The 16540-nt window shown below is 39.1% G+C and overlaps 1 protein-coding gene across 1 annotated transcript in view; it reads right to left on the reverse strand.

Annotated features, from left to right (window-relative positions):
* The window catches only part of LOC142338617 (uncharacterized), a 16632-nt gene extending 1364 nt beyond the window's left edge, over positions 1 to 15268 (reverse strand). Inside the window, exon 1 of the mRNA XM_075388453.1 lies at positions 15030 to 15268. Coding sequence (XP_075244568.1) covers positions 15030 to 15115 — 86 coding nt within the window. The 5' untranslated portion in view covers positions 15116 to 15268. The remainder of the gene's footprint in view (positions 1 to 15029) is intronic.
* Positions 15269 to 16540: the final 1272 nt, after the last annotated feature.

A 16540-nucleotide genomic window follows, 5' to 3' on the forward strand; every position in this document is an offset into this window, starting at 1 on the left:
ACACACACATAAACACACCCACAAGATCCTCACTTCAGCGCAAAATTATTTCAATTCTGCTGACGATAAAGTAGGTGAGTTTCAGGAAAAGAGGGCTTCCATTCTTTTTTCAAGTTTTCTCAATAATGGCTTCGTGAAAAACATCATGTCAACCTTAATATGGTTAGTTAATTGCCGAAATGAAGCAAGAGGATATTGAAAAATAGAAGATATTGAAAATTGAGTCCAACTCGCTAAACAGAAAAAGAAACAAATGGAAGTAGAGGAAATGGGGGAAAACATCAGGAAACGGTTGGCAGAGGCAACTACGCAAGAGTTTTTTTGATGGACGCCGTTTCCGAAAGTAGTCAATCAGGTCATTCACAAAGAATTGCAAATGCTCGAAGACCAGTGAGAAATCAAGAATTCTCCAGGACCGGGTTAACAACTTACTTGCTTTAAGTTTAGATAATGAAGAGAGCCTCCAGAACAACCCTCCAGAACGCCTTGGCAACAATGATGGCGGAAACATTGTAGATCGAATTAATGATAAGTCAAAGCACTCCGACCCGAAAATTGTCAAGTTAAATATATTTTAAGCAATGAGACCTTGAAGGAACTTGATTCTTACTACAACCCACCTGAGGATTTTATTGGCAGTTAATGCTCAAGCATTGTGCCAAACCCATTTACAGGCGTAAAGTAATCAATCGGGTCAACACGGCGCAGCGCGCAAAGAAAATTATTATCAGAAGAAACGCACAGAGTGACCAGCTATCTGTAAACACCTCAGGGGCTTCTTCAACACCGTCTCAACAGCTTGTTCTACCACATTCATTTGCATCTAAATTTAAACAAAAGAATACGTTCCTTCTCCCAATAACAAATTCTCGAGCCAGGGACATGAAACCTGAGTTCTGACTGAAAACACTTCGGCCCAATGCATACTCCCCGACAACATTCAAATTGTTCCACGAGTCCCAAAAGCCGCTCTCCCTGTTTTTCCTACAAAAATTGTTACAGCCACAGCAACAAATGTTCTCTTCCAAACAAGCGCCCCTCCAACTTCGAACACACAACAGAAGAATGTGGCACCCGTTACTCCTAATTCAATTCCCCACTCGAATCATGTATTCACACACATCCTCACTGATTCCATTCGACACTATTTCACAAAATTGTTCAAACAGCAGAACCATATACGTCCCGTTGCCACCCAAAAATCAAGTTAAATAATCGCAGTCTTGATACTAATCAAGTACACAAAGTTGAGCGCTCTGTTGATCCTGATGAACCAAATATGTCCAATGTTCTTCTCGGCCAACAATTTGGGCCAAACTTGAGTTTTGGCGTTCTCCAAACTACAGGCAATCGGTCAACCAAGCTGCTGCTGTTTATAGCTTGCAGCCAAAAGCAGAAACAAACATCATACAAGCAACCGTTAATGTTTCGCCGCAAGTCCAGCAAATTTCGCCCCGTTTAGTTCATATGCAGTCTTCATCCGGCATGCAAGAGGAAAATCCGATCCCGATTGCCAGCATTATACCACCCGGTTTCGCAACTACGGTATTTCAGCCAACACATGATTATGTTGGGCCCACTTTGTTGAATTAAAATGGATAACAGGTGTTTTCTTCGGCACCTCCGATACCGAACGATGCGTCAAGGATTAGGGAACTTGCTGATGCAATAACAACTAAGAGAAATGAACCTTTGCCCGACTGGAATCTTGCACAGTTTAGTGGCATCTCCTTACAATGTGTGGTTTGGTTAGTTCATTGCAATTGACTCAAAGTCACTGACTGAAGACCTAAACGTGACCTACCTTAAAAAGCTCCTCACTGGTAAAGCAAAGAATGTAAACGCCTTGTTTGCCTACTGTGGTTCAATGAACAAAGAATCACCGAAGACTTTAGAATGTAAATTTGGCCAGCCACAGGCAGTCGTTAGTAGACACATGGATAAACTAAGCAACTTTCTGCCTCTTAAGGGCACAAAAAAAATAACATCAAAAACTATTCTGAGCAGCAATATCCAGCCTATTTGGGATCTTCATGTCACAACCATTAGAAGTTGACTTAAAGAGCGCTTCTTTTTTTAACCAAGTGGTACAGAAGATACCACCAAACATGTAAAAGTCTTGGTTGCTCTGTACGATTAATAAGCACTAGGTTAAGCCAATCCTTCTTGATTTCAACGATCGGCTGAAGGAAAAGGCTGAAGCACGTAGTCGTATGGAACAAACGACAACAAAGGCTAAAACTGAAGATAACAATACTTCAGCAACCGAGAACAAAGTTGCAACAAAGTCGAAAGAATTTACGTCAAATACACACAAAGGAATCCAGGAACCAAGAAATAATTTTTGTCATCATCGACATCAATTCAATCGCGTTGCGTCGTTTGCAAGTTTAAGCTCTGCCAGTGGGAAGTTAGAGCCTTTAATGAAAAAACTTCCCTACTACCCACCAAGATAAATGACGAAAACAAATTTTGTTTTTCGTGCTTACGGGACAAGCACACATTCCGCCATTGTCCTGAACCAAAAATGTGCCGGAAAGAAGGAGACAAAAGTTCGCATAACAAGCTATTGCATGGAGCAGAAAAGTTTTACCAACCAAACCCTCAACAAATTCTATAAATGCCCAGAAATCTGGCAATATCGTTCGAAGCAAAGCAGCAAATAACTAAAAAACCTCGAGCAAGACCACCACATTGTCATATGATGCGGAAGTTAACGGATTACTTCAAGTGACCGAACTAAGTTTGGTCAAGTCTCGCGATTTAGATACCAAGGCTTTAGATTTGTGTGAAACCGCCTGCGATAACTCTTGCTTGTCCCGTAGACTCGCACATTGACTTCTTTTGCACAGTAGATTACATAAAAATTAACCGAAAACAACACAATTGACAACAACACAAAAGGAAAATCTAGATTTCAATCTTTTTATTCTTGAACAGTTCGCGAAAGAAAACAAAATAATCGGCTCAGACGTCAATATTGTACCCAACTTGGAGATTTACCAGCACTTAGCCAATGCAAAAGCCCTCGAAAACTTGAAAAAATTATTGTGCACATTGGCCTAAGAGACGACGGTCGGAATGATGTAGGTGGCAGGCAGATAACATCAAGCTCCCAAATATTTATTTTTCCTCCAAATAGAGAACTTAGGTCACTTGAAAAACCATCAGCCATAGAAGAAGGCATTAGTGAATAGCAAGACATTACCATGAAGGAACCTTTTCACAAAGGATATTCAATTGAGGCTCCGGCAGCTCAAGATGTTGAGAACCGCTAAAAGAGTGGTACCTAAGCATCCAGAATTGAACTAAAAAAACCGGTAAGAAGATATGGGTGCGTAATGGAGCTGAAAAATTTCACTGTATTTCGTTCAATCAGTCCCTACTTACTGAATCAGTCCCTAAAATCTCAAAACCTCATTTGTGTACTTTTCGGCTTCAGACAACAGCCATATATTGTCTCTGCCGACATCGAGATAATTTTTCCACTGGACGGCGTATTAGCATCGGTTCGACCACAACTTGCCTTCTTGTTGCAGGAGAACCCCACAACTATCATTGTAGTTTAACAAAATACGCATCTTGTCTTGGGAATAAATATGCTCTACAACAGACTGCTAGAGATAATGCCAAGATTTACAACGAAATCGCAGATGCCGTCTTTGAAGAATTTTAAATGGACGGTTACCTTGATTCATCGGAATCTCCTGAGAAAGCCATCAATAGATTGAAAAAATTGGTACATCTTCTCCATCTCGGTGGCTCTTATCTTAATAATCCTAACGGGACAAAACTATTGACACCTTAGTTGTGAGTAGAGATACAAGCTGCGCTATTACTGAGTCACTCACGCAGTGCTTGATCCCAAACCATGTCTCGAATTTTGATCCAATGGTCTTGTCGCATCGTTTGCTGTCAGTGTTCGACTGCTATTAAAAAATTTCTGGTGTGTTACAAGACAACATTGAATGATGAGCTAGCTCCCAGCAGACAAGGTTCGGAGAGTGGATATAACGATGCCTGAAAAATATTTTGGTAAGTCAGCACTTACAGAGGAATATTTGGTTTGGAGTTTGGTTTGGAGTGAGGATTTATCAAAACTAGAAAACACGAAAATCTCTCAAAACTATTCCTTGGACCCGACGATATTCTAGAACTGCATATGTTTGGCGAAAGTTTCCAGAAAGTTTTCAGTGCCGACGCATTCTGAAGAGGCCGAGTCGTCCCAATTGCTATTTGGAAGGAAAACAGACCTTGCTTTTATATTGGGGAAATCCCGTATGGCGTTAATGAAAGTGATGAATGTTCAAAAACTGGTATTGCAAGCATATCTATTTGCCGCTCGACCGAAGAACTAAAATGTTCTGGCACTTAATGTAACTGATAATCAAGTGTTCATGTGAACTGACAGCACAACCGTTCTTCAATGGGTTGTTTCTGATGCAGAGTGAACAATTTTCTGATGCAGAGTGAACAACTTGCGGCAAACCAAGTTCGCAAAAATTTATACTCTACCAGAGTTGAACAATGGATTCACGTCCCAAATTAGAATAATCTCGCTGCTGGTTGTTTGCTTGGAATGTCCTCTGGAGTTTTGCAACTAAGCAGTTTGGCCAAAGGTTGTTAACTAATTCAAGTTCCAGTTTGGCAGCGAAAAAAGACATTATCAACAACACCAACTTGGCGTCAACCAAGCAGTTTGAGTCGCTTGTCCAAATTAAGTCACGTGAAAAAGCATTAGACACAGAATAAGACCTTAGGGAGAAGTACAATAGTACCATCTAGGAAGATTCAAATAAAGGATTTATAATTGAGGTTACGGACGCTCATGTTGTTGAGAACCGTTCAAAGAATGATATTTACCTCAACATTCGTTGTTGAACTCCAACAAACCGGTTAGGTTGCCTAGGGTGCTCAATGCAGCAGCGAAATTTCACTGTATTTCGTTGAATTATTCCTTACTCACTTGCCGTCATATTCTTCGAATTCTCAATTATGTATTTCCCACATCAGACAACAGCAATTTATTTTGCCTGCCGACATCGAGGGAATGTTTCAGTTGATTGGCGTATTACCATCGGATCAATAATCACTTCGTTTTTTATGGCGGGAGTACTCCACAACTAACATTTTAATTCTAGTGTATCAAAATACGTGTTTTGTTTTCGGTGCTAAACCCTCACGCGCTTGCGCTAACTATGCTTTAAAACACACTGAGAGACAATTCCACATTTTACCACGAAATTGCGACTGCCGTTCCTGAAAAATTTTACATGGACGAGTAAATTGACTCAACGGATTCTCCTGATAAAGCCATGAATAGATTGAAAGAATTGTTACAACTTCCTGGGTTCAATCTTACTAACCCTAGTTGGGACAAAACTGATGACAGCTTTATTGTGAGTAGAGATACAAGCTGCGAGACACTCACGCAACGCTTGGTCTTAAGTCATTTCTCGAAGGATTTTGACTCATTGTTCTTGTCGCAATGTTTACTGTCGCTGCTCGACTGCTCTTATAAGATATCTGGTGTGTCGCAAGACAACATTGAATGATGAGCTAGCTCCCAAGAGACAAGTTTCGGAGTGTGGATTACAGAATTTCGAAAACATCACAATCCCTCAAAGTTATTTTTTGAACCGTTTGATAATCTGGAATTGAACATGGCATGTTTGGAGATAGTTCCTAGACGTATATTAGTGCCTTCGCATTCATACGAGCCCGAGTCACAACTCTTGCAAGGAAAAACAGAGTTTAAGTTTATATAGGAGAAAGCTCATGTGGCGCCAATGAAAGAGATGACTGTTGAAAAATTGGAATTGCAAGCATCTCTATTTGTCACTCTGCTCAAAAATTCAATTTCTGTAGTCCTTACTGTAATTGTCAACCAAGTATTCATTCGGACCGAGAGCCCAACCGTTCTTCAATGGATTATATCTAATGAACAGCGAACAATTTTTGTCGCAAACCAAGTTTGAGAAGTTTTAGAGTACACCAGATTTGAACAATGGAACCACGTTGCAACTGAGAATAATCCAGTTTCTTTTGGTTCGCGAAGAGCGTCCGCCGGAGTTTCTCGACCAAGCAGTTTAGTCAAAGGTCCGTTTTCTTAGCTAATTCAAGTTTCACGTTGGTATTAAACGAAGAGGTCATCAATAACACCAATATGGCGTCAATAAAGCAATTTGAGTTGTTTGTGCAGCCTGAGTCACTTAAAAAAACATTTGCAGGTGAGGAAGACCTTATGAAGAAGAAAAAGAGTACCAAGAAGGAACATTTAAGCAAAGGATTTATAGTTGAGGTTAAGGACGCTCACGATTTTGAGAACCGGTCAAAGAATGATACTTACCTCAACATTCGTTATTGAAGCCCAACAAACTGGTAAGGTGCGTAGGGTCCTCAATGCAGCAGCAAAAGTTCGCTTTATCTCGTTGAATAAAGCCTTAGTCACTGGCCGTCAAATTATTCGAATCCTCATACGTGTATTTTCCTGCATCCGACAACAGCCCTATATCATCTCTGCCGACATCGAACGAATGTTTCCGTGGATTGGCGTATTATTATCGGATCAATAATCACGTTGTTTTCTGTGGCGGGACGACTCCACAACTAACATTCTAGTCTATCAAAATACGCGCTCCGGAAGATCAAGATGTCGACAACGGCTCAAAGAGTGATAACTAAACATTCGGAATTGAACCCAAAAAAGCGGTAAGATGATATGGGTGCGTAATGGAGCTGCAAATTTTCACTGTATCTCGTTGAATCAGTCCCTACTTACTGAATCAGTCCCTATAATCTCAAAACCTCATTTGTGTACTTTTCGGCTTCAGACAACAGCCATATATTGTCTCTGCCGACATCGAGATAATATTTTCACTGGAGGGCGTATTAGCATCGGTTCGACCACAACTTGCTTTCTTGTTGCAGGAGAACCCCACAACTATCATTGTAGTTTATCAAAATACGTATTTCGTATAAAGACCGATCCATTTGCGCTAATTATGCTATACAACATACTGCTAAAGATAATGCCAAGATTTACATTGAAATTGCAGATGCCGTCCTGGAAGACTTTTAAATGGACGGTTACCTTGATTCATCGGAATCTCCCGAGAAAGCCATCAATAGATCGAAAGAATTGGTACATCTTCTCCATCTTGGTGGCTCTAATCCTAATAACCCTAATGGGACAAAACTATTGACACCATAGTTGTGAGTAGAAATACAAGCTGCGCTATTATTGCGTCACTCACGCAGTGTTTGTCCTACGTCATGTCTCGAAAGTTTTTGACTCAATGATCTTGTCAGACCGTTTACTGTTGGTTCTCGACTGCTGTTAATTAATATCTGGTGTGTTACAATACAAAAGTGACTGATGAGCTAGCTCCCACCAGACAAATTTCGGAGTGTGATTATACCTAAGCCTGAAAATATACTTCGGTAATTTTGCCCTTACGGAATTTTATCTGGTTTGGAGTTTATTTTGGAGTGAGGACTTACCAAAGCTTGAGAACATCATCATCCCTCATAGTTATTTTTTGGACCCGTTGATATTCTAGAACTGCATATAATTGGCGAACGTTCCCAGAATGTTTTCAGTGCCGACGCATTCGTACGAGGCCAAGTCACAACTGCCCCTGGCTAGGTAAAAACAGAGCTTGCTTTTATATTGGGGAAACCCCGTGTGGCGTTAATGACAGTGATGACTGTTGGAGAACTGGAATTGCAAGCATCTGTATTTGCCACTCGGCTGCAAAACCAAATTGTTCTGGTACTTAATGTAGCTGTGAACCACGTATTTATGTGGACTGAGAGCACGTCCGTTCTTTAATGGATTATATCTAATAAACAGCGAACAATTTTTGTTGCAAATAAAGTTTGAGAAGTTTTAGAGTAGACCAGATTTGAACAATGGAACCACGTTGCAACTGAGAATAATCCAGCTGCATTTGGTACGCGGAGAATGTCCGCTGGAGATTTGCGATCAAGCAGTTTGGTCAGAGGTCCGTTTTTCTTAGCTAATTCAATTTTTAGGTTGGTTTTGAACAAAGACGTCATCAATAACACCAATATGGCGTCAACAAAGCAGCTTGAGTTGTTTGTGCAGCCTGAGTCACTTAAAAATCCATTTACCAGAGAAGAAGACCTTAAGAATAATCACAATAGTACCATCAAGGAAGATTTACACAATAGATATATAATTGAGTTTTTGGACGCTCATGATGTTGAGAACAAGTCAAAGAGTGACACTTACCACCTCAACATTTGTTGTTGAACCGCATAAAACTGGTAAGATGGGTAGGGTGCTCAATGGAGCAGCAAATTTTCACCGTATCTCGTTGAATGTTCCCTTTTTCAGTGTCTGTCATATTTTTCGAATCCTCATTTGTGTTCTTTTCTGCATCCAAAAACAGCCATATATCGTCTCTGCCCGCATCGAGGGAATGTTTCCCTGGATTGGCGGTTTACCATGGGATCTTTAACTACTTCGTTTTTTGTGACGGGAGGACACCACAACTAACATTCTAGTGTCTCAAATTACGCGCTTTGTTTTCGGTGCTAAATGCTCACCCACTTGCGTTAACTATGCTCTACAACGCACTGTGAGAGTCATTGCCACATTTTGTCACAAAATTTCGAATGCTGTTCTTGAAAAATTTTTCATAGACAATAAACTTGACTCATTGGAATCTCCTGAGAAAGCCATCAATAGATCGAACGAATTGTTACAAGTTCCTGGGTTCAATTTTACTAACCCTATTTGGGACAACACTGGTGAGAGCTTTTTTGTGAGTAAAAATACAAGCTGCGCTATTACAGATTCACTCACGAAACGCTTGGTCCTAAGTCATGTTTTTGACCCATTTACTGTCGCTGCTCGACTGCTCATATAAGATATCTGGTGTATCGCAAGAACATTGAATGATGAGCTAGCTCCCAACAGACAAGGTTCGGAGTGTGATCATACGGAATTTTGAAAACATCACAACCCCTCAAAACTGTTTTCTAGACCTTTTGATAATCTGGAATTGCATTTGTTCGGCGTAGTTCCCAGAATTTTTTCAGTGCCTTTACTTTCATAAAAGCCCGAGTCACAACTCTTGCAAGAAAAAACAGAATTTAAGTTAATATTGGAGAAAGCCCATGTGGCGCCAATGAAAGTGATGACCGTGGTTGAAAAACTGAAATTGCAGGCAACTCTATTGCCACTCCGCTGATAAAGTCAAATTCTCTAGCACTTGCTGTCACTATTAACCAAGTATTCATGTGGACTGAGAGCACGACCGTTCTTCAATGAATCTAACGAACAGCGAACAATTTTTGTTGCAAATCAATTTTGAGATGTTTTGGAGTACACCAGTGTTGAACAATGGAACCACGTTGCAACTGAGAATAATCCAGCTGCATTTGGTACGCGGAGAATGTCCGCTGGAGATTTGCGATCAAGCAGTTTGGTCAGAGGTCCGTTTTTCTTAGCTAATTCAATTTTTAGGTTGGTTTTGAACAAAGACGTCATCAATAACACCAATATGGCGTCAACAAAGCAGCTTGAGTTGTTTGTGCAGCCTGAGTCACTTAAAAATCCACTTGCCAGAGAAGAAGACCTTAAGAATAATCACAATAGTACCATCAAGGAAGTTTTACACAATAGATATATAATTGAGTTTTTGGACGCTCATGATGTTGAGAACCAGTCAACGAGTGGTACTTACCACAACATCTGTTGTTGGACCCCCGATAAAAAATGGTAAGGTCCGTAGGGTGCTCAATGGAGCAGCAAAATTTCACTCCTCGTTGAATATTTCCTTACTCACTGGTCGTCATATTCTTCGAATCCTTATTTGGGTTTTTCAGCATCCGACAACAGCCATAAATTTTCTCTGTCGACATCGAGGGAATGTTTTCCTGGATTAGCGTATTACCATCGGCTCATTAATTGCTTCGTTTTTTGTGGCGGGAAGACTCCACAACTAACATTCTAGTGTATCAAAATACGCGCCTTGTTTTTGGGTCTAAAGGCTCACCCAATTGCGATAACTATGCTCTAAAACGCACTGTGAGAGACAATGTCACGTTTTACCACAAAACTGCGAATGCCTTTCGTAAAAAATTTTACATGGACGATTACGTGATTCATTGGAATGTACTGAGAAAGCCATCAACATAGCGAAAGAATTGTTACAACTTCGTGGGCTCACTCTTATAGCCCTAATGAGACAAAACTGATGACAGTTTAGTTGTGAGTAGAGATACAAGCTCCGCTATTACTGATTCACTCACGCAGCGTTTGGACCTAAGTCATTTTTCGAAGGTTTTCGACCCATTGGTCTTGTCGCACCTACTACTGTTGGTGCTCGACTGCTCTCATAAGGTATCTGGTGTGTGAGAAGACAATATTGAATAGTGAGCGAGCTCCCAACAGACAAGGATTACCCTGGATTAATTGTGCAGGAACGCTATACAGAACTGAACATAAGATATGTATTGCGCTCCATCAAAGCCCACTGCCTAAGGTGCAGAGAACTCCAAGCAGTAATTGAGCAACCAATCATACCTGACTTACTTAAGGAGAGGTTTGCCTAATAGTCTCCTCCCTTCACGAACACGGGGGTTGGCTTCTTTGGGACGCTTTGTGTAACTATCTGCAGTGCTACTGAAAAAAGTTAACGATTCAATGTTTAGATCCAGGGACAAGTTCAGGGAAGCTCCAAGGACAAGTTCTTTTGTTATTTGAGTTGAGCGGTATCTATCAAGCAGGGGTAAACTTGCCATGATTTGGTCCGACAATGGCAATATTTTTTTAGGCGGTGAAAGAACTCCGTGAAAGTATTGAAAAATGCAACACTGTCAGCTTCGCATCTTAGCCTATCATCAAAGATATAAAGTGAAGGTTCAATCCACCTGGGGCGCCACATCAGTGTGGTATTTGAGAGAAGTTGGTGCGCCGCTTCGCACGCGTTTTGTACACTATTCTTGGTACGCGTATGAGGTGTTGCGGATGAGGTGTTGCATACTACCTTTGTCTTCTTGAGTATGCTCCTAATTCGCATGCGCTTAAACCCTTAAGCATTGATCAATTCGATTGGAACGCTCTAACGCCCAATCACTTCCTGTTGGGAGAATATTCTAGCATAACCCTTGTTTTGCTGGTAATGATGAGTTTGATAATCGTAAACCTTACGCTCGTGCGCAGTCGTAAGATAAGGCGATCTGGTTCCATTGCACCAGAGAGAACTTATCGACGCTGAACCAGCGCTCTAAGTAGCAGACGCCTATCGAACGACAGCTTAAGACTGCTGACTTGGTTTGTGTGGTTGAAGAAACCAACCCTAGGGGTTACTACCCTACGGCTCGGATTATCGCGCGCTCCGCCGTCTTACGTACGTCAACCGGTTTGCTCGTCCGTCCGCTTGTAAAACTTGTACCAGTTTTCCCCAAAATCTTCCGGGTCGGAAAATCTTAGCGAGAAAAAAAAAGTTAACCAAATCAGAATCGATTATTTATATACGGATTTAAATGAATACAAAACCTTCTAATATAGGCAGAAACCCGGAAAAAATTTGTTTAAACTAACTTTAAGTAAACATAACCACGATATGTACCTTAGTGCAACCATTTTTTTGTGCCAGTTTTGTGCGATCAAAAATTTTTACGCGACTTTAAGGCGATCAATTTTTTAGTGTAACTTTCATGCAGCATAGTCATTTGGTGCAATTTTACTTTGGTGGAACTCACACAAAACATACTGGAAAATCTCAAAAAGTTTTTCTGTTCGTTTATTCAACTGTTGACTTTTGCGACAGTTTTAACCTATTTTACCTATTTAGCTCTCGAAACGTCCTCTGATTAGATTATCGTGCGTTCGAAGCGTCCTCTGATCAGACTATCGTGCGTTCGAAGCGTCCTCTGATCAGACTATCGTGCGTTCGAAACTTCGCTCTGATCAGACTAAAGTGCGTTCGAAACGTCTTCTGATCAGACTAAAGTGCGCTCAATAACCTCTCCTGATCAGACAAGTGCGCGCTCGAAATTTTTGCTGATCCGAAGAGTGTGCGCTGGAAACTGTCTCTGATCAGACCATCGCAGACCGAAGTGACCTCTGATCAGACAAGTTTCAGACCATTGTCCAGACTAAACAACGCTCGAAGCATTTTCCAGACCATGTAGTTCGAGCGCACCGGAAACATGTGTGCGCTCGAAGATGGTCTGATCAGGGGTCACTTCGGTCTGGCCACCTCGACCTGGGTTAGATTATGAATCAAAACTAGGTACATCAAGATTATGTACATCAAAACTAATCAGTTTTCCGATGTGACATTGCTTATGAATTGACTATTACTTAAATTGGACTAAAATTTCGTTTACTGACATATAGGAAGCTGAGTTTATAACTTTTTGCAGTTGTTCGGTCTTCTGGATTTTAAAAGATAATATTAAAAACTGGCTTTTTTTCTTTGCATGAAAAGAATTAAAGCAAAAAAATTTGTAGCAGAACCTTAGAGCTTCAATTATGGGGTCAATGGTTATTGATTAAACTCTCAGAACAAGCAATGGCTATGGTCAGTTTTTCGCAGTTTGAAATTACTAACAAAATAGCAGGGAGTTTAACGCATAAAGTTGATTAGAGCTATTTTAGATGCTTTTAAAACTCACCGAAGTAGAAAGACAAGGTGATCGAGTCAAAGACAAATTTTGAAAACTCGTTTTATTTCTGTTTGTTTTTCAAGTCCAGGTCTCAACTTATATCAAGGCTATTCTCGACCAATATTTGTTCGGAGGAGAAATTTCACCGCATTCACTGCTGTTCTCAAACAATTTTAACAATTTTTTCTAATCGGTGAATTTATGTAAGTTCGCAACTAAGTTAAGCGGTGAATTTATGTCTAATTTCATCGCATTCACCGATTATCTTACGTAATTTGGACACTTTTTTTCAAAGCGGTGAAACTATGTAATCTCACCGCTACAAGGCGATAAAGGTTTTTTCACCGCAATCACCGCCTGATTTATGTAATTTCACCACATTCACCGCTTATCTTACAAATTTTTCTGCTTTGACTGCTTATCTTACATAATTTTGCGTTGAATGGCGGTGACACCTCAACCCGGGACGCTATTACTTGTCCTTGATATTGAAGGAAATAAAAACACTGTTCTTGAAATTTACTTTGCAAAAAACGCGGTCTTTTTAACTTTGGTGCAAACTAACGTTTGGCTTGATAATAGACAAGGACTTCGTTTTTTTTGCAAACAAAATTGACATCGAGTACGTCCTTTTTAGGAGTCGCTTAAAATTTTACATAAGCAATTAACCTTGTGGATAAGTTTTTCATAATTTGAGATGATAAGTCAAAAAAATTGAATTTTTTGGGAAAATTTGGGTTTTTCTCTTCATTTCTTTTGTGAATTAGCAGACATCTACTGCCAATAATATGTAGCCAGAGAAAAGACAATGAACCGAAAAGACCATTTTCACTAAATTGAAAACAAAACCATTTTGAGCATGCAGTTAGGCTAAAAATTTATCATTACGTCACCAATCTTACAAATTCAGCGACTTCGGCCTTTGCGGTCACGAGTGACGACAATTTTGTCACCCATTCTCGGGTGGGAAACCATTTGTTTGATTGTGGGCAACAGTGAAAAGTAAATTGAGGACAATCTTTACAAAATTCCGTCCCTGATCTCGAAAAAATCACGCTTTTCTGTCAAAGGTGTCCGCACTTTGTTAGCAAGGGTATCATCATCACTGCACTTCAACCAATAAATTTTAATCAAAACTTTGTCGGACTATTTTAGTGATTACCCCTCACTTTCTTTTGATAAGAATTACTCATTATATCCAACTTTTTCTACTTCAATCAGTTTCAGAAGCCTTGACGGATTAAACGAATATTTATCCGTCACGTTAATTTCAACCCATTAATTTAAGTTTCATTTCTTTTGTTCAAAAACTCGATGGATCAGAATTATAATCTCCCCTCAATGCATTTTGATATAAAGGACCAATTATATCCACCTTTGTCTCCTTTAATCAGTTTTTGAAGCCTTGTGCGGGAAGTAGTTGCCTTTGTAGTTGAAAGGCTAATTTAGTTCAATTTGGTTATAATTACACCTTTCCTGCGGATGAAGCATCGTATTAACGAAATAAAAAAAATCAAATTGGGATTAAGTTCAGAAATTGCCGCTCGATACTAAGTTTGGACTGAGAAGACAATTGGTGGTTTTGAAATTACCAATAGCACTGCTCGTAAGAAAAATCAGGTCTTTGAATTTGGTTTCCCGTAATTTCTATGAAATTTGTGATGCGATTACGTTGACAATCTTACATTTTGGGCAAGCAAACTTGCTTTCTGATTCCAGCATTTTGTCCTGAAATATGCGTCAGTAATATCCGCGCTAAGATAACTGCTTTCAAAAGCAAGACGTCAAAAACTGATAAAAGGAGACAAAGGTGGATATAATTTGTTCTTTATATCAATATGCAGTGGGGGGAAATTATAATTCTAATCCATCAAAGTTTTGAACAAAAGAGTTAAAAATTTAGCTTAATGGGTTGAACTTAAAGTGAGGGATAAATATTCGTTTAATTCGTCAAGGCTTCTGAAACTGATTGAAGTAGAAATATTTGGATATAATTAGTACTTCTTATCAAATGGAAGTGAGGTGTTATCATCAAAATAGTCCGTCAAAGTTTTGATTATAAATTAAAGGTTGAAGTGCAGTGATGACAATACCCCTGCTCCCTGCTAACAAATTGCGGACACCTTTGACAGAAGAATGTGATTTGCGTTTCTTAGCGTTGATTTTTTCACCAATTTCACCGCATTCACCGCTATTCTTAAATCTTGTTTTTTGCAATGTTTTCTGCAGTTACTATTATTAGTAAATTTAGCGGTGAGTTTTTGTAAGGTTTTTGCGATTCTTAGCGGTGAGTTTTTTTCATCCCATTCAACGCTAAAAATTGCAATTCTTACATCTTTTCACCGCATTCACCGCAAATCTCGACCTGGGTGTGAACTTACCAGATGGCACAGAAGAAAACGACCACTGTTTTGTCACCACTGATAAGTGACTGAAGTTCTTCTGCTACCATTATGGTCTGGGGCATTTTGCTCTCGTTTCAAGTTTCGATTTGAATGAGCACTTAACAAAAATTGTACTAAATCGTGTGTGAATTACGCTGAAAAAGTGTGTGAATGAAAGACTGAATTTGTATAGTAATCGCAAGTCAACTGGACCGTTAAGATAAGCAATGTTTACTTTCATGCGTTTGGCTAATGAAGACAAGATTGTTACGCAAATAATTAAATTAATTTGTCCAAAAATGGTGTTTGAAAACTGTAAATGAAAGACTGATTAGCCAACTTGACTAAAGTTAGCAGAGTTTATCTTGGATTCCTTTCACGAATTGGTGCGACTAGATAGTTACGCAAAGAATTAGACAAAAAGGGTGCTTGAAAACCAAATAGATAATTCATTACTAAGTTTAACAAAGTTTGTTTTGATTCAGTTTCTTTTACCAGCTGAAGCAAAACTTCATCTCATGAAAGCTTTTTTTAAAAGTTTCGATTTAAAGTTTTAGTTTGTGTATACTGAACAGATCTGATCTGATATCGAGAAAAAAAGGCATCTCAAGTCACCAGGGCATCGATGCCAGACAAAAAACCTCTAATCACTCCACCGCTGATGTAACGACCGCACTCCCACTTATGAAAAGGAAAGCTTTACACCGTCCACTTTATATTAGCTGGTGCCAATCTGTCCAAATATTATGTTTTTGCGTTTCGTTTTTAAATTATACATATACATTTTTTTTTCACCGTTGCCTTTAAAATTTTTATTAATTCAGTTTATAATTGTCAGGTAAATTTAGTTCTTTAAAAATCAAAGTTTTATGAGTTTTGTTACCAATAACACAAAACAGAATATTTCTGTGCAACAGTTCAATCTGATAGGAAACAAATGGAAGACAAAGATATGTCTCAGAAAGGTTTATGCAAAAAATATCATTTAAAACCTAAATTAGAAAATATCGTTTAAGACCTAAGTTGGACTTTACAAATTAAATTTTTAATTATTAGGAAAAATTCGTTTTTCAAAAAACAAAATGAAATAGTTTTGCTACAAGTATCACAATGCAGCATCTCTTTAAGTACAACAGTTCAATCAGAATGTGAAACAACTCGAAAAAAAAAGATATGTGTCAGACCCGTTTAATTAAAAATCTATATTTTTAAACCTAAGATGGATTTCGCTCCATGTATTCAAGCGTTGAAACACCAGAAATCAAGACTGTAAAAGATGAAAATCATTTCAATTATTTTGTCGGAATAGGACAAAAGCAAAAGAAAACACTTTGATCAAGAACAATTTCAATACAAGACACAGTAACAATTTACTGGCCAGGCAAGCATATGATGTACAAAAAAATGGACAAATAATTCATTGCACAAGTCAGTTTATTTTTGCAATTTTTTAGAGGGATCGTTCATTAAGTGTTGGAGACAGATTTGTTCTGCACAAAGTAAGAATG

Source organism: Convolutriloba macropyga, chromosome 4 (genome assembly GCF_964194025.1).
Source record: "Convolutriloba macropyga chromosome 4, txConMacr16.3, whole genome shotgun sequence".
Classification (NCBI taxonomy): domain Eukaryota; kingdom Metazoa; phylum Xenacoelomorpha; order Acoela; family Convolutidae; genus Convolutriloba; species Convolutriloba macropyga.